General features: G+C 40.7%; 1 protein-coding gene across 1 annotated transcript in view; it reads right to left on the bottom strand.

Moving 5' to 3' along the window:
- MIDEAS (mitotic deacetylase associated SANT domain protein) overlaps window positions 1-18,632 on the bottom strand; it is a 53,817-nt gene that overhangs the window by 22,112 nt on the left and 13,073 nt on the right. Inside the window, exon 2 of the mRNA XM_058806994.1 lies at window positions 394-2,086. Coding sequence (XP_058662977.1) covers window positions 394-1,851 — 1,458 coding nt within the window. The 5' untranslated portion in view covers window positions 1,852-2,086. The remainder of the gene's footprint in view (window positions 1-393; window positions 2,087-18,632) is intronic.

Here is an 18,632-nt window from a genome sequence, read left to right as displayed (position 1 = left end):
AAAAACTGGCAGGTAACCCTAAGTCTTTTAATAGAAAAGAAAGAGAATGTTAAATTGGTAAAAAGATAACAAGTAAGCTGCTTATATCTGCCTCTCAAAATTCATCATCACCTTGAGACCTAAGCTGAAAAATTCCATATTTTCATGTCATGGGCTAAAATAATGTTTGGTGTTAGTGAAATAAAACTGTCACTTAGTGGTTTCACTATACTCCATCTCTGTTCTCCCACATCTATGAATTACAGTAGCTGAACTTACATGCCTCCACACCAGAGCTGCCCTCGTTGCACACTTCAAGATACCATCCTACACTGCATAGGAAGATGACTTCCCTTCCTTTCAGCCCTACTTTGTAGTGTCAAACATGCTATATGCTTAGGGTCTATACCTTACCTTTACATTCTGAAGAGAAGCCAGCTCAACAGCTTTTTGGGCCAAAGTCAGCAAATTGGCTTCTTGAGAAACACGTCGCCTCCGTCGGGTACTCTGGATTACACCACCTCTGACACTCTGAAAATCATTAGTTCTCTGACTGTTTTCTTCAGCTGCTGCTGCCTGCTTCTCCTCATCTCTACCATTCTGGGCTGCAGCTTGCCTGTCTGTTTCCATCTGGCACTGCTCACTATTCACCAGGACATCCTTCTGCCCCAGATCCAATCTTTTGGGGTGCAAATAGCCACTTTTACTGTGGCCCAGTAACTCAGGTGTTTGCTGTATCGGGATCTCTTGCTGATGAGTTTGCCAGTGGTGCAGAAATAAATTGCCAGGTTGTTCTTCTGCCTGCTTAGAAGTCAACACTTCTCCTGCAGATGTCAGCAGGCCACCTTCTTTGGAGAGCCTCCGTGACCTTCTTGGAAAGGGAATCTGCGTCTGAGGTAGGACAGTCTGCTGGTTCTGCTCTGTTAATGCCTTGAATAGCTCCTGGTTCCTCTCTGCTTGCTGAAATTGGTGTGGCACCATGTGATGCTGAGGTGCTGCAGCTGCCACATGAGGCTGCGCTACAGAAGTTGTTTGCTGCAGACCGAAGGCTTGTGTGGCAGCCTGTTGCTGCTGCTGCTGCTGAGGATAGAAATTTTCAAAGAGCTGTAGCTGGGGAAGAGCTTGCTGTTTTTGTTGTGCAGTAAATGTTGGACTGGAAGAAGTTGGGGCTTCTTGAAAGACATGTAACAGCTCAGGAAGACCTTGCTTTTGGCCTTGGTGACCAAATGCAAGTTGGAAAGGCTGCAATGGCAGAGTTTGATTCTGCTGCTGCTGTTTCTGCATTTGATGAAAAGAATTCATTTGAGCTTGCTGTCTAACCAGGGCTTGCTGTTCCAGCTGAACCTTTTGGGACATCATCTGCTGGACAGCGTCTCCATACAAATCCAGCTGTGACACAAACACTCCTTTCTCTTGATTTCTTTTAAGGGCTTCTGGGTGGCCATAGAAGCCTGGGGCACCAGCATTGGAGTGGGGTCCTTTTGGGTTGCCCCCAAAAACCATACTGTGGTTCCACACTGAAGGTGGAGACTGCCAGTGGCTGTCACCCCTCTCTGGTAACCGGTTTCCCATTAGTGAATTTTGCCATTTGACAGCTGTTACTGACTGGGGCATCATCACTGATTCTCCCCTATCTTGATTGTAAACAGAGTTCATCAAAGCAACGTTGTTGGGTGCACTTGTTAATCCTCCTGGATGAGAAATCTCCATAGTTTGAGAGGCTGGTATATTCCCTCCGTGACCATAGTACTGTCCTTCCTTAAGCTGCTGCTGTGGCTCCTTTGACGGCACCGCTATGTCCTGCTCGTTAAAATAGGCAACTCGTTTCCCAGCCCGTTTGCTTGAAGACTTTTGCTGAGCCTGAAGATTCATGGTTCAGTCTGTTCTCCCAGCCACACACACAGTATTTATAATCCACCCATCCCTGAGGTTGGGGGAGGAAAGGCACAGCAGTCTTTCTTTTCCATTCAGCTTCAGTAATAAAGGGCAGGAAAGAAGTCCAGATGAAAGTGCATTCACTTCCTTTTTCTTTGTGTGCTTCTCCCGCTTCTTTTCACTCTTATAGTTTGTGGTTCAGAGGTCAGTAGGGTCCACTTAGTTACAGGTCCTGAAATAGAGAAGCAATTGCAATGAATCATCAACAGACATAACTGGCCTATGAATGCTCATGTGATAAGCAACAATGTGTATGTCTGTCCCATTTCCCATGGAAATGAAGACCAGGATAATAGATGGAGGAAACAACAGATCTGACCTGCTAGAAGAATGCAAAACAAAATAACTTCATTTTACAAAATAGGTATCACGCTGTACTTGCATGATGCAACTCCCTATTGCACACAGAATTCTGACTAATCCCTTAAGTTCACCCTGAAAGTTTTACTTTTACTCTTTACTACCTCTGATCTGGCCAATTACTTCCACATCTGTCTGTAGCCAGAATAATCTGGTTTTAATCTTAACTCAAAACCACAAAACAAAAAGCCCTCATGGCTTACCAAAAGGCCACAGTTCCCAAAGACCTTTAAAAGCCATGTATGTACATGAAGACTGCAGCCAAACACGCAACAAGATGCTCAATTCAGTATTCTGAAGGAAAAGGGTCAGGCAACAGCCCATCAGTCACACACACATACCGCCAATGATTACAGATGCCTTCCAGTCAACATCTGCCCACCCAGCACCCAAGCCCTAGGATCCCATCCTAGGGCCACAGCTTGCTCAACCTGAGGCTCTCTCAGAAGTTTTCTTCAGCTGAAAGAAACTGCTCCTGCTCAGGTCACACTCACTGAAAAGTAGTTCAGGCAGCTGCTTGCAGACATCAGCAAATATCTGTTAGTGAAAAGCTACAAATGTAATAGAAGAAAGCCCTTCCAGAACAGGCATTCTACAACAATTCTACCCTCCTACCCTCTTCTTCCATGAAGAAAAGCTATCCACAAACTCTAAGAGCCCAGCTTGCAGGATTAAGGTCTAATGTGTGAACACATACACTAGTATTCCTATTTGGACACCTAAAACCTTTTTAGATGTTTAGTTTTAAATTCAATTATATTATCAGATTACTACTACTAACATTCTAGTGTAAGTCTCTATTCCTATCCATTTCAGCGTGCATTCTGTTCTACTTTAAATCCCAAGCCAATACATTCCAGGAAAATTACAGCAAATTGTAAAAAACTATTCTTATTACACCCCTCTGTTACATAATCAAGTTTCTCTTGAGTGGAGCAGGTAAGACTAACACACACATCCCCTCCAATGAAACCTGCAATCCATTTATTCTGCTTTCAAAAATGAAAAATAATAAACCAAAATGATATAGTACACTGCAGTCCTGTAACCTGAGCTTCCTCAGACAGATCTGGGTACAGCACAGGTTTTAACACTGAGGTGGGGTTGGGAACATGACGAGGAGGAAAGGACAAAGAGTTTTAATTAACTTACGCAACTTCCACCTCAGAGGCCAAGCTTGGCTTCAGTGCCCCTGGAACCATGGGGCTGTGTTTCAGAGCGCAGTGACTCACTTCCTCAGGCTGTTACCCTGCTGCTCCCCCACACCACCTCCCCTCCGCCTTTGGCTACAAACCATGGACCTCTGCCACCCTGCATCACAGAGCCAGGGCATTCCTCCCTCCTCTAAGCACAACATCTCAGCTCATTTCCCAAGACTATCACAACAGGATGAAAATAACTCCAGGAGAAATTATGGACACGTGAGATGGAAAATTCTCTCTAAACTGCAACTAGTACACGAATGAAGATTTCATAAAGTAAGATTTTCCTACTTCAAAATTTCACTAGGAGAGGAAAAAACATCTTACAGCAGGAAACTGAATCCCTGGTAGCAAAAACGTAGAGGTGGATAAGCTGTTATATGCCTCTCACAAACCTTAATGCTATACTCTCTTCTTGCTTTCTGCAGTACTGCAAATGTATCAAAGATAACAGCTAAACTTCAACACCTGAGGTAATACTACTAAGAGTGATTTCTGACAGTCTTACTTTGTGAAATCACCACAAACTATTTTTATCTCCAAACTAGGCAACATTTTCCTTCCACTGATGCTTTTGCGATGCTCAGTCACATCATTCTGATAAAAAAAATGCAAGGTCTTCTGTATATTAGAAGACATTACCAGTAGATCAAGTTTTAACCTGACAGCTTTCTGAAATTCTGCTGTAGACTTTTTTACACTGTGAAGAAAAATACAACAATAATTGTCAAGAATATGGCATTCAACTTTTAACTTGAAGGGTCCTTGTTATCAACCAAAGAAAGAAAGAAAGAGTCCAGCTGATGCTGTTCTTAACAGTTGTGGCTGGGATTTGCAGCTATCACACAGAAAAGTGCCCAGAAGACCTTTAGAAACAGGACTCTCACATTAGTAAAATGCATGGCATTAGCACAACTTCCCAAGCTTACACTTGTGTGGACTTTGGTTCTGCTTTTTCTATTACTAGGTAAGAAGACACCAGCATCACAAGGTCTAACTCGGACCAGTTTAGAACTGCAGCAATCTGGGAAAGAGATCTAACAAAACTATTAGGACGCAAAGTATAATAAGGAGTAAGTTCAGAGATAACCTAAGTGAGGGAAAGGAATATGTACAATTGAAGTTGTTATTCAGCACAACATCCAGGAAAAGAGATGTAAGGCAATTTGAAAAAAACATGTTTACTGAACATCCCAGTTCTCCCAGTTACATACAAAAATAACAACATAAGAGATAACCAAGATAAATGAGGATTTGGTGCATCTGGTATTTGATGGTAAAAGAAAGTATCAGAAAATTTGCATTTTAGAAGTTCTTTCTATATAGAAAATCTACAGAAAAGTATCTTCTATGTCATCCTAATAATAACAGCTCATAGTTTAAGCTGCAGTGATAAATGTTCAAGTTGCAGCATGACTATGCTTCAGGAAAGCTCATGCTTGGCAGCTTCACTGCATGAGCACTGTTGGCTGACTAAACAGGCTTCCCTCCCTGAGGTTGGGGGAATGAGCTCACACAATCATCATCCCAGCCAATCGCCAGCTTTGGGGTTTTTCTGCTTTGTTTTGTTTTACTTGAATTTCAGCACAAGAGTCAGCCTGCAGTAGCACAGGAAAATGGCAATACGCTTCCAGGCTTAAGTGCTTTGGAGCAGTACACCCTGGACCATTCCTTACCTTTGAATTAAGCACAGAGCCAGTTCCAATACTCTAATTCCCAGAAGATACTGTGTCTTGCCTCCAAATATACAGAAGTGTTATGATACTAAGTATTGCTTTTACACTGCACAGAGAAAAAGCAGAACCTAGCATCAATATATTTTGTTTTAAGAACTCTAAGATTTGGCATGCAACATCATCAGTTATATTCACTTCCAGGAGCTTCTGACATTCAAGAACTTCTCCTGAACTTTCTCCAGATGAATATACATTGTACATCACCTCCTTTAATACTGTAAATATTTTAATATTTCTAAGGGATTTTTGATATTGTAAGGCTTTCTCTTCCACACCTAAAAAGAATGACAAATTAGATATACATATCCAATGGGACATATTTTCTGGAAGGAAAAACACCTACGGAAAGTAATTCATGGCACCTTACTGAGAAAAGTTAGAGTTAGCATTTTTAGCTAAAAACTTCTCTAGCGTATCTGCACGAATGCATTAAATAAAATCATAAACACATACAAAGCACCATATGAGCTCAATTTATGCAAAGAATGCTGAAGGACTTACAACAGGACTATGGAGTCTCTTCCTGCATGCAGGATTCTGTTCTGAAATGATGAAGTCCTTTCAAAGGAGTTATCAGAAGAGTGCAGGCACAGACACTGAGAGCCACTCACTAGGCAGTTACCAGCCAGAACACCCATCAGCAGATTTTACCCAATTCAAAGCAGAATTATTGAGACATGCCTACCCAGTGCAGCTGTCTTGTCACAGTTTATTATTAGCCTAGAGAGAGCCTGATATAAAACCTTAACTAAAGTTAAAATATTATTTGATTTAGGGAACAAATAAAAAACGCTCAATGCTAACCATTTAATGTAAAATATCTCTCTTCAAAACTTGCTGCCTGTATAACTGGCAACTGTTGCCTGTATAACTGGTAACTATCCACCATTATTCCATTTCTATAAATATTCTCTTAACTAAGCATATGTGTATTTGTACAATTTCACATATCAAGTTCGTGACCTCACACACTGTAGTAATCTTGAACTTTACTGTTCAGCTCACTTTTTGAGGGCTGTGCTGTCCTGTGCTTTGTTCGGTCCATTTGCTACATCAGCTATATTTGGCATGATAAGCAAGTTCAAATTGTGCACATTTCTCATTCTCCTTTGAGATCATTTGCAAGCATTTCTCTCTGACAGAATGCTGCAGAAATGATTCAGGAAACTCAGATTTCTCCTAACACTTCAGCAAAATTCAGGATGCTGAGAATACTAACAAGCTGTAGTTGCAGTTGTAGACCATCTTTTAGTCCACCATCTTAGCTTTAAAATTCCTCTCGTTTAGGGTTTTATTCATGTGAAAAAAAGTGTTCCTCTGTTCTAGCTAATGTACATTCTCAGCCTTAACTGCAACAATGCTGTTACTGTTCCTTACAGGAAATCTGTCAGATTAGGGCAATGACAATCATTTCTCACTAAGTCCTCCTGCTGCCAGCAAGTGATATTATGGTTCTCCCCGGTAAGCAGCTCAATCACTTTCAACCAGGATGATGGACATATTCCAAGAACAATCTTACATTTAAGACAAATGCAGCAAGTTACCCCGTGTCCTTCTAAGACAGAGCAATCAAACCTTCCTTCTCCAATTTGCTCATTATGGTAAAATCCCACATTTATGAAACACATAAAGAATTATAATACATATTTTAATAATAACAGAGGAAACAACTCACTTTTAAGATCACACAACAAACAAGGTCAAAAATTAAGCAATATAATATAATAGCTACCAGTTCCCCTTAAAACCTGAAAGAATATCTGGGTTTAATTAAATCTACTTGTGAAAGATGCAAAGTGGGTATGCTATTCACACATGTGCAGAAAGGGCAAAAATGTTTGAATTCCTCCAGTGCAATAGAAGGTCAGAGGAGGCTAATGGGGTAGATTTTGTTTCTGGCTTTTGTGGTTTGCATTTTTGAAAATGACTGGAGAGTTACAGGTCATCACAAACTTGTTCCAGCCAGTAGAAATCTGCCTCTATGAAACCACCAGCACCATTTGCAAAAGTCTTTAGTGAGAACATAGAAAAGGCTGAAAGCATGGGTCAGTTTTTGTGTTTGTAAAAGACTTTGAAAGCTTATTACATATAACCTATGCTTACTCTGGTGTATATGGAAACAGATTCAATCCCTCCTTCCAAAGCCTCTCCCGCACGCTCACTTTGTCACATTTTCTTCCAGACAGTTACCTACATCAAAATTCCTGCAGATTGTTTTCAACTTCCCACTCACCACCTTCAGACACCTTGAACAAGAAGGATAACAGCACAGCACAGAAAATAAACCATGTTTGTAAATTCTATACAGTTAAGCACAGCAATCTATATTCTGAAGAAAGCAGGGGAAAACTCAAAGCAACTAAAAAACACAATATGGTGCAAGAAAGCAAAATAAATAAATACAAAGATGATGGTTTTATGTTTCTGTCACTTTATCACCAATGGTATGGCATTTTCCAGACATCCTGAATATCTGTCTCTATAGCAAAAGTTGTGTTTTCCAGGAGTGTGGAACCAACTGAGCAGTCCTGCAGTTTAAAAGAAGCCCACTATAAAGAATGTAATTAGGTATCAATCATCTCCCCTAACACCTCCAAGGACTAAACTAATCCAGAGAATTTATCAGGTCGAAGTCCTAGAATCAACAAAGCCTATGAAATGGGGAAGGCTTACTTGTTGTCTAACACTGCATAGCAAAAAAAGGAATCCTACAGCAGGCCTGTAATAAAGACAAAGAGATGAAAGGAAAGCTGCTTCACAGGCAGACAACAAAAGGAAAAACACAGCATCCAGGATGTTTGGCAACTTCCACTGATTCCTGAAGGTGCGTGCCTGAGGCTAGCAAACACATACCTAAATAAGTAGTATGCATATGACCTGCCCAAATTTTCATGTGATTGGCCCATTTCTATTGCAGAGCAAGACTGATGCTATGACTGACTACAGGGGCACCTCTGCCCTGAGGACACGCTTAAAATTACTGTGCTGCCACTTTCACTTTCCCATTTTCGGAGGATGGGAGTTAATAAAGCTTTATTAAACCACTGTACTAACCAGAGACTCAAAAATGAAACCCATCAGCTCTGTGAGGTGAAACGTGAGAAAGCGGTCATGCTGAGAAGGACCACGTGCCAGCAAAATCAGGTCACTTGTACTGGACAACCACACACCCCAAACTACTGCTCCAATCGAAACCATTCCTGACATTCAGCACCACCAGACGTTAATTATCCACAGTGAGCAAAATAACACAAAATGTAGAATAACCATATTGTCTGGGAAAAATATACATACCCAAATGGAAATACATGAACTACACTTCACAAAATAATCAATCCAAGGAGAAACACAAATCCTATTTCAAGAAAAGATTTTGGTTTATGGTAAAGGAGGTAATAAATGTGAAACAGTGAAAATGCAATCCTTTATACATTATTTAATTAGATACATTTCTGTTCCAATGGTCTTCAAATTCACCAAAGCATGCGCTCTGATTCTATCTGGACCTACTTTTGACACCCATGGATGTGATTTTATTTATCCACATCACCACCATTTTTCCACACTCAATCTAAATACACAGATCCATCCTAGTACGGAGGATGTTACAGAGAAGGATTTTGGTGTTTTGAATTACAGGGTCTGAAGCACATCAGATACACCTCAAAGGGAAGTTTTCAGGTAACAGTTCTACGAGGGGAAAGCCATACACTGTTGCTGAACACTTAAATATAACCTAATTTTTGGGGTTGTCTTCCTCAGTTCAAACTGTAAACCTGGTTACAAGTTTGTTGGAGGTTTCCTTTTCAAAATACACCCAGGATTTTCCACATAATTTTGTTCTAATGGATGAGGAAGAGACAAAAAGTTGCTACAAAGAAAATGCCCATCAAATGCTGATTAGTCTTATCCTTATGACAAGCCAGACAAAACCTGGCTAACACAAACAGCTCCACCAGAAGAAAATCAGTATAGATAAGGTAGGAAAATTACTAAAAAGACAGACTAAAAAACTTAACAGATAATTAAACAAACAACAAAAGGGAAAAAAAAGCCACAACCAGATTTTTTATAAAAGGAACTGTCAATATTGCTTCTACCAGCTATTGAAAGGATATGTAAGATCTTCACTTATTTTCCACCAAAACTTTGAGTGCTGTTTCCAAAATAACCGAAATTTCATGCAAACCTCATCACATGAAAACAAATTATTCATGATTTGCAGCAGACTAATCTTTTGTCATGTACAACAAGAGAGGCAGCTCCACAATCCAGACTCTTGTAAACACAAACACAGGAAAGCCCATCTTTACAAATGGCTTTGCAACACAGACCAGGCTTATCCTTTAATAAAATACATACATGGTACATTTCTTATATTGGTTAATGTTTATAAACTGTACTGAAGTTAGAAATAATTGTTATTATAATCTGTCATGATGATAAACCCTGATCTGAAGAGGTTTGGGCAGTCTTAGAGAGCAGAATGAGCACAGTTATTACGGAGTAAGAAATGCTGCTTTCAGGCTTTGTAAAGTTACAGGAACATCATTCCTTCCCACTGGAAATGGGTTAACAGTGTAAGCCCTTAGACAGTTATTTTAAGCTTTTTTGTTTGGAGCTGTCTGGGCAGGCAGTTGCTAGCAACAGAGACTAACATGCAGGAATCACAGCAGGCTCCAAAGTCAGAATGGCAAAGAGCAAGCCAAAACCTTTTCCCTGCCCTCGCATTCTCATACCTGACAGGACCACAACACATCCTTCACTCCAAGTGCCTCTCCTGCCACAAACACACCAGCTGCAGAACTGCATGCATACCCCAGAGACAGACCAAATCTCTCTGCACTTTAGCCCTGAGAAGAAAACACAACTGAATGCACTGAGCCGCAACAGGAAAGATTGCTACAGGTTCAGTTGTTCCCATCTCAACCTCTTCAGCACTCCAGCAAAAAAAACAGGCTTGCACACACATCCAGTGTACAGAACAACAAAGTCTGAGTGTTTTACAGATTCCTTTCAGGCTCTGCAAGGGGTAACGGGCTACAACTAAAGGAAGAGAATGGTGAAAGTTCATAGAGACAGTGATACTTTCCACTCCCACAGATTTCTTCATGAGAAATATAAAGGTATTTAATTCCTCAGCCTGAGCCCCTGGCAGAGACATTCTTAAAACCATCAAGCAGGCACCATCACTCACCCAAGTCTGGCTGGACAGTAGCTGAGACTACACATACAGGCAGAACCCTGGGATCTGGGATCAGCATCCAACTCTGCTACAGACATACACCTTAAGCAAGCCACTTCAAATTGTTTCATAAAATAATACTTGAAAGCAAAAACGTTGATATTAATGGAGTATTCTGAGGTCATAAAAGTTGTATTATCTTTAACAACAGCCACTAACTGCCTAGATGGAGAGTCTTCCACAAAGGGCTTAGAAGTCTAATTTCAGACATGATGCAATCAGGGTAGTGATAACCAAAGAAGAGGGAATAAGACAAAAAGTGAAGGAAAAAAGTCGCACAATAACATAGTTCTCTTTTGTCACATGCCTGCCTCTATCTCACTTGACCCAGAAATATCTTTGTTTATCAGCAGTTATCGAAGCTGAAGCAGTGCTGACCTTGGCTTGCCCACATCCACACACTTGCAGCAAACAGATGACAGTATTGACTGAGCACAGTCTTTTACAGCACTGACAAGGCTTCAGCTCAAATTTCTAAAATTATGTCTTTTAGGAATTCCTGTTGACTATAAAAGGGTCTCTTTATTGTGCTGGTCTGTTACAAGGTACAGTAAGCTCTTGGCCATGACTGGGGCTGTCAGGCATTACAGCAATGCAGCTAAGCAAATGCACAGCAGTACTGGGAGTAGGAACACTGAAAGATGTGGGCAAGCAGGATCATCACACAGTGGAAAACACTAAGGTTTTAAGACTCCATGGGCTTAGAGCAGTCTGATTTCTTAACCTTTAATTAAAAAATCAAAGCACTCTCCAGGTTTCTGGATTCACAGCTCCCTGCCAGTTACCTGACAGACACCTGCTCAATCTCCTCCTTTTAGCCACAGGGATTTCAGTGGAGGAAGGAAAGAGCAGATGGCTGGCACCAACAGTGGATCAAATACAAAGCGCTTCCATTTCTGTAGTGGCTTATTTGTATCCTTACTAGCATTATAAAAGCACTTCCACTATGGGGCGTGACATCAGCCTCATATGGACTCAGAGCAAAGTCAGGAATTTCCTAAAGATTCAGCTCAACAAACCTACCTGAAACCAAACAAGCCACTCATTCTGTACTTTATAACTAGAAAGAAAATAAGTTATTTGATAACAGCATGAGGAAAAATGTTCTTTATTAAGAATCCTTACAAAGCTGTTTTAAACTGAGCAAAAGACTCAGCTGTTAGTAAAACAAAGTTGAGGTCACTATGATTAAGTTCAATACTATGAGAAAAACCAAAATTTATGCATTAATCCACCTGGAGATGGAATTCTATGAGTTTTAAGGAGATCAGAAGTATCCTGCACTTGCACAGTGTACTCTGCATGTCCTCGAATAGAAATATATTTTAATTGAAGTCATAATATTTTGATTCAATAATCCCACATTACACTTTGAACAGCTGTATTTGCTAAAGATACAGGCTATGAAATTGCTATTAACAGGAACAATAAGTCCTTGCAAATTGTGAAAAAAAAACCTCAGGATATAAATAATTCGAAGATCAGACTTACTAGAAAAGCTGTTAAGATCATCTGCACTGAACACTTGACCATCTACAAAAGAAATCACTATACATGAAGGAAAAAAATTCCCTTATATTATATAGTTTTCACTTCAGAATGAAGGGCTAATGAACTAATCATGTCTTCAGATATATGGATTCCATTAACCTGACTGTCTCACACCAAAGAAACTCTGAGACTGATGCCCCTTTACAATCCATAATGCATCTAGTCATCCAGTTTGATGCCAGTTTGGATGGGGCTCTGAGCAATGTGGACTAGAGCAAAGTGTTCCAGCCTTTGCCAGGGGGTTGGAACAAGATGATCTTTAAGGTCCCTTCCAAAGCAAACCATTCTGATTTTGTGATAATGGATTCTAAAGTATTTTTTCACACCAGGTATATAGCACTCTCTCATTTCAAGTAGGTTAATTCAAGTGGTTGAGCTTATGTCCCACAGCATCTGATGACATTACTATTTTCAACACATCTCCAAACAAGAGATGAATGAACATCCAATCTCACATCAGCAGGCTCTGAGACAACTGTGTAACTAATGTTACACAGTTCTTCCCCTTTTGGGAATCCACCAAGGCAGAAAAACATTCTACCAGCTATTATACCACAGACAAATTTCTCCTACAGAAAGTAGTTGAAGGAACTTGTCCATGAACAAGCTTCATTTTAGTGGAATACTTACCATTTAGATAATACTTGGCAATAGTTAAAGCAATATATCAACATCAATTAATTCAACTTCATAACATGTGTCACTTGCAACATGCTGTATTTCTACCAGGTACACAGAGAGAGACAAAGCAGTCTGTTTTGCACTAAAAAGCAAAAAGGCAGCCAAGATGAGGTTATTCTTCTGTATTTCTTTTATCTCAATTTTGTCTACAGACTGCATTTGCAAGATTTTAGGTAAAGCATCTTCATTTGAACAGTTATACCGAATTCAGAAACTACTACAGAACACTACTTTTTAAGTATGCTGTAGAACTCTCCCCATCCAGAGGTAAATTTTAAGGCAATTTATATAAAAGTCACAAAGTCTTCTAAAGCACATGAAATTTCAATTGTAGACATTAAAGGCTCTAACATTAAAATATACATGTCAGTGTCATAGTAGGGATCTCTGACACTCCACAGATGCAGTGTTCCATAATGCCTTCGCGCTCTCCTCAAGCTCTGCCTGGAACTGCAGCCTAAGGAGAAGGGCTCTTCCACTTGCATGATCTGTGGTGGTTGGGGTTTTAGGCTTCCTTTTTTTTAAAAGACAATGACAACACTAGGCAGGTGTACTGCTCTTATTGTCCATGGCTTCATTCCCTGTCCTATAGTAAAGAAACCAAATTACAGCATTTTCTACTTTACATGGCTGCATGGCCTCATAATCACAGTAAAACAGCATTAAAGAATGCATAAAGAGTATACTCTTAATGCACTTACTCTGGCAATGTCTCTTTAAGGGACTGAATTACTATTATTTCCTTTTTATCGAAGACAGCTAAGTCTGGGAGAGGGAGATTTTAAAATTACTTGCGTGAAGAGGTCTAGGACAAATGAGATAACCTAACTCAATCTCAGGTTAGTGCCTATCCTTTCAATCATATTTAGTCTCTTACTCAGTTTGAAATCCCATCCTAAGGTTGGCTAAAGTGCACATGAAACCTCTCCAAAACATTTCTTCCTATTTCAACCCGCCCACGAGACCGTATGCCATGCATATTAATAAACTCAAGATAAGCATACAGCAGTCAATGCAGGTTTATTGTGGATCTAAAAATACCATGCCAGCTTTTCACAGTTGTCATCTGTGAAACTTATGGGCATATACGCGAACCTTGGCTGTGGTGGTGTCTAGGGGACACAGAGAAACTCAGGATACTAGGCAGACCTATTCAGGTGCAATCATGACATTGTTACTAACTTTGCCTAGGAATTAGATAAAAATGCTGAAGAATCTCATCCAATTCCTTCCCTGCATGCAATTACAAAATCATATATGGACAAATAAGGGAAGGTATTTATTTATGTCTATTAGCTGATTAACGCTGATACAAGCTTTCATATGTTTACATCAGATGCTTATGAGCATTTATAAGCACCATAAGCACAATCTGGAATCAGAGAATCAAAAAAAGGGGCTCTAAAAGCCCGTAAGAGTGTTTTTAGCAACTACCACGACATGCATATTCCTCCCATCTTCACAATCACATTCCCAACCACCACTCCAAGAAAAAAGAATTTTTGTTCTTTCCCTACAACTGCAACATCTGAGATGCCACAAATAAGACACAACTTTCAGGCCCACAGGAAATGGATGCATTGTAACTGCATGTGATGCCTTGAGAGGCTACCTAGAACAGAGGCTAGATAGTGTTAAAGGAATAAGATAGGTATATATTCAAAAGATATCACACATGTTCAGAGCTCACTCGTGTGCAGGGAACCAGCTTCCACATCTTCCACTCCTTCAACCCTCTGACTGAATGTTCTGTTTCACCTGGACAAGAGCAACCTGTACTGATTTTTAGCAGGAGGACAGCACACATCACAGCAGCTGGACTACAGGAACAAGGGTCCTTTCAGCAGACTGTGGGAAAAGCTCTGCCACTGCTCCCACTGCCCCTTCTGAGGGCCCCAGAAGTCAGGGAGCACCGTGGTCCTTGGCTACTGTTTTAACCTGCAGCAGCAAATGTCAGATTTCTGTCACTGAAGGGCTGAGAGGGAGAAAGCATGGTCAGAACAATCACACATTTGGTTGTGAAATATACTCAGGTTTCACAGAAAAAAAATAAAATAGGACCCAGAGTTTTTTAAATGCAAACAGTACGGATGAAATTGGCAGTGTCATTTTTCCTTCTACATAAAAAGATATGTACTTGTCACAGCTATTTACAGGGGGGAAAACAAACAAACAAAAGACAGCAACAGAACTAAGCCTTGAGAGCTATGCATGAGGAATGCTGTCACTGTATTACTTTTAAAAAAAAGGGCAAGTACTGATTCGCACATAATTGATGACATTCATCTATTACAGTAAGTTAACTAGTTAAGTCAATGCTCTTCCGAAGTCTTGCACCACTTGAACTTGTGGTTTTGTTCTCTGTCTTACTGAAAATCTTGAACATTGCACAAAAGTTTCCCTTGCAGACAAAACCTGACAAATCAGAGTCACAAAAGTCCTGTCAGAGCCACAAAAATGAACAAAAAAGCAGAAGGAAATTCACACTCATTGCTATCTGCACATTAGACCATCAGGAAAAACGTTTAAATAAAAGAATGGCTTTTACACATATACAGATCCTGCAGATAGCAGGCTAAGTTTGTATTACTGCAGACCTTTCTAAACCCAGTGGCTCTGCTTAAGCAAGGTTTCCACACCCTTCAGATGTTTTCAGCTCACTTTCTGCAAGACTTGTGACCCTCGTGTTGGCATAAAGCTTGACAGTAGCACCAGTGCAGAGACAGGGATTATATCCTCGGCAGCATTTTCAGAGGCCCAGGGCTGAAGAATTCACGCTTCCAACTGAGGTCAGGGACGATGGTTGGTTTCCATTCGGTCTCATTTGTGTCGCAACACACAAGAAGCTAACAAGTGAGCAAAGGGTGAGATGACAAAAAAACTAGCAGAAAGAAGAAAATCTCCTCAAACCACAAGTGTATCAGTCCCTCCAGATGCCGTTCCTCTTGCTCCTACATTTCCAGTAGATTTTGTCCATTTTCTAGAATATGATGCCTTCCAGGTTAACATACTTAGTTCCACAAAGACATCATGGCAGTTCAAACTGTTCCAAAAGATATGGACCACCCATCCAATTGAGTCACAATAATAACTTCTTAGTGTGTCACCTTCCTTTTTTTTAAAGGTAGATTTTAATAACTGGTAATTTCTTAAATGTAATTTTTTTACTTATACCCTACCTGGTAACAGTAAGATAGATTTGGACATATAAAAAGATGCATCCAATAAAAAGAAGTTGTTTATAATTTTTGTTACAGTTCTTAACTCCCTTCCTTGAAGAAATATAAGGTTTTCTAAAACATTTTTCTTATTTTTCTTGTTAATAAATATATATGTATTTAATTTTATGCACAGATATTTGCATGGTAAAGAGGAATTAGCACCTTTTTCTTATATATGGAGAGAATGTTGTGTGCCAGTTTTCTCAGTGTCACTGGGAAAACTGCTCATAGTTTCAAATATTGCAAATTGTTTAAAATAATTTGAAAATTTTCATACACTAAGCTCCCTTAGCATTCATTAGACATTGGATTTAAAAGTTCAAGTTTTTAAAAGCAGCAGCTGGAAATACCCCACCTGTCAGTTCCTCAGCTCCCAGTATCATTTCACTAGTTCTCTAGCCAACTTCTAAAATAAGTGTATCTGCAGCTCCAATGTTAAAAAGGGAAATTGCCTTCCACAGTTCTGATTTTATATTTTTTTATGTTTAAGTAGGTAAAATGACATTTTTGGCAGACCTTGAAAAAATGGTTTAAAATAAAGACCACAGCAATAAATATACTATGCTTGCCTAGCTGCATGAGTAAAAATTTCCTCAGCTGAATATGGACACATTTTTTTCCTGTTTCTTGTGGAGAAATAATTCTTCAGCAACAAAATCCAAGTCCTGATGTGTTTCTTGCTAATAATCTGTGTACTTACAACAGTATCTACTACTGAGAGTGACTTGGCTGTTAAACTAAACTAGCCTAGGAATATTTTCCACCATCATTCCAGGAAGAAACGGAAGATGGATACTTGTAATTGGTTAACACTCTCTTCCCTCTCCCTCCATGTAAATAGCACACACAGACACACAAAGGGCAAGGAAAACAATTAACCTTCCAACTCCTGAATTTTGGCTTCAATTCCCTCAAGTAGCTTCATGTACAAAATCGACATGTGGAAAGAATAATCCACGGTGACCAACTTTGCTGAGGCTTGTGGAAAACTGGCCTGTGCAGCACAGCAAGCTCCTGCCAGAGATCTGCGGCGGCACAGACCTCAGCGAACGTGCACCACAAAAGCAGCACCATGTTCTTCCCAGGCATTCTGGAAAACGTCAGTGTTTAAAAGCAATCCTTGACCACCTCTTCCATCCCACACTTAAGTTTAAGAACCTCTCCCCTTTTTTTTCCCCCTCAAGAAAAAAATACAGACGTACAATTACAAATGTATGCATTAACTTAAGTTCACGTTTTACTCTTTAAAGCATGCAACTTCATCACATGGCCCCAAGGCCTCCTCTGGATTACTGGCACCATGTCTGTCAGGAGATGCCGTCAATTTATTTTAAGATACACAGGTTGGTGCTTAAATCTATCAATTTGCTTTCAGTTTGGAGCTGCTGTTTTAAAGCAAAATCCCACCAGTAACAACTCCCTCTTCATTAAATATCTTATAATTTGAAACTTAAGAAACGGACAGTACTTCATTAAAGTATTTATTAAAGAACTCCCTCATTCAAGAATAAAAAACAACAAAAAACAAACCTGGGATGAACTTTTACCAGATCCACTATTTTACAATTTTAATTTCTTCCTGAAGCAGCAACTCTGGTAAGTGCTGTTTGCATATGATTTCAGCTCAGTGCTTTGCTTTATTATTATAAAATATTTTAGGACTTGCATCTGTAATTACTAAATATGTTCCAAATTTGAAATTTGTTTTAATATCTTATTTTTCTGCATTTTGGAGGTAGCAAAACGCTGGGTTTCCCCCTGACAGGAGTGCTATGCTCCCCTGCTCTCTCCAAGCATACTGAGTAGCTCAGTTCTGTGTTACCCAGGCCCACTCACACTGCTGTAAAAGAACTGCTTTTGCCCGGACACTTCTGCAGGCATCTGGGCACCAATAAATTTTAATATACATTGCTGTTTTAGCTCCTGGCCGGTGTCTCCCCAGCTCATCTAGTTTTTCCAATTCCCTGAGATGCTTATCTCATTCCCACTAGGCAGGAGTAGCGTTCTTGAATCGCTGCTAGAAGAAGCTGGTGTAAGCACAAATTTCCATTTATAGATCGATATTAAAAGGTTTCCTCTCTTGCTCAAGCAAACACTGGGCTCAGTATGATTACAATCCATTTGTGCATATATCTGTTAGAAAAGTTATTTCCTCTTATAGAGGGTTGTATTTATTTAGCTGCTCCAGTACAGCTGTTCCAAAGCCACTTGGAGTCTAAAAGCATGCTTTTCTGATGTTGCATTTCCCAATGAAATGCCTCAGCTGCTGAGCAAGAGCCTGAGCCGATAGCCTTTAGAAACATTATCTCTCAAAGGGTCTGTGTGCCCCCGCAGCACAGCTTTCCGTCCCGAAAGTCACGAAGCCCAGGCCGCCACCCGAGAGGCGCCCGGCAGCTGCCCCGGCCCGCCCGGCAGGCCCCGACCCGCGGCGGCGGCACAGCGCGGCCCCGCCTCCAAAAGGGAGGGCCCAGCGCCAGCCGGCACCGACCCCCCTGCACAGCCCGGCCCCACCTCCAGCAAGGGAGGGCCCAACTCCGGCCGGGCCCCGAACGCCCTGCACAGCCCGATCCCACCTCCAGCAAGGGAGGGCCCAACTCCGGCCGGGCACCGAACGCCCTGCACAGCCTAGCCCCACCTCCAGCAAGGGAGGGCCCAACTCCGGCCGGGCACCGAACGCCCTGCACAGCCCGATCCCACCTCCAGCAAGGGAGGGCCCAACTCC

This window comes from Ammospiza caudacuta, chromosome 6 (assembly GCF_027887145.1).
Source record: "Ammospiza caudacuta isolate bAmmCau1 chromosome 6, bAmmCau1.pri, whole genome shotgun sequence".
Lineage (NCBI taxonomy): Eukaryota > Metazoa > Chordata > Aves > Passeriformes > Passerellidae > Ammospiza > Ammospiza caudacuta.
Note: the sequence above shows the minus strand (reverse complement) of the source record. Positions and strands in the feature narration are given on the sequence as shown.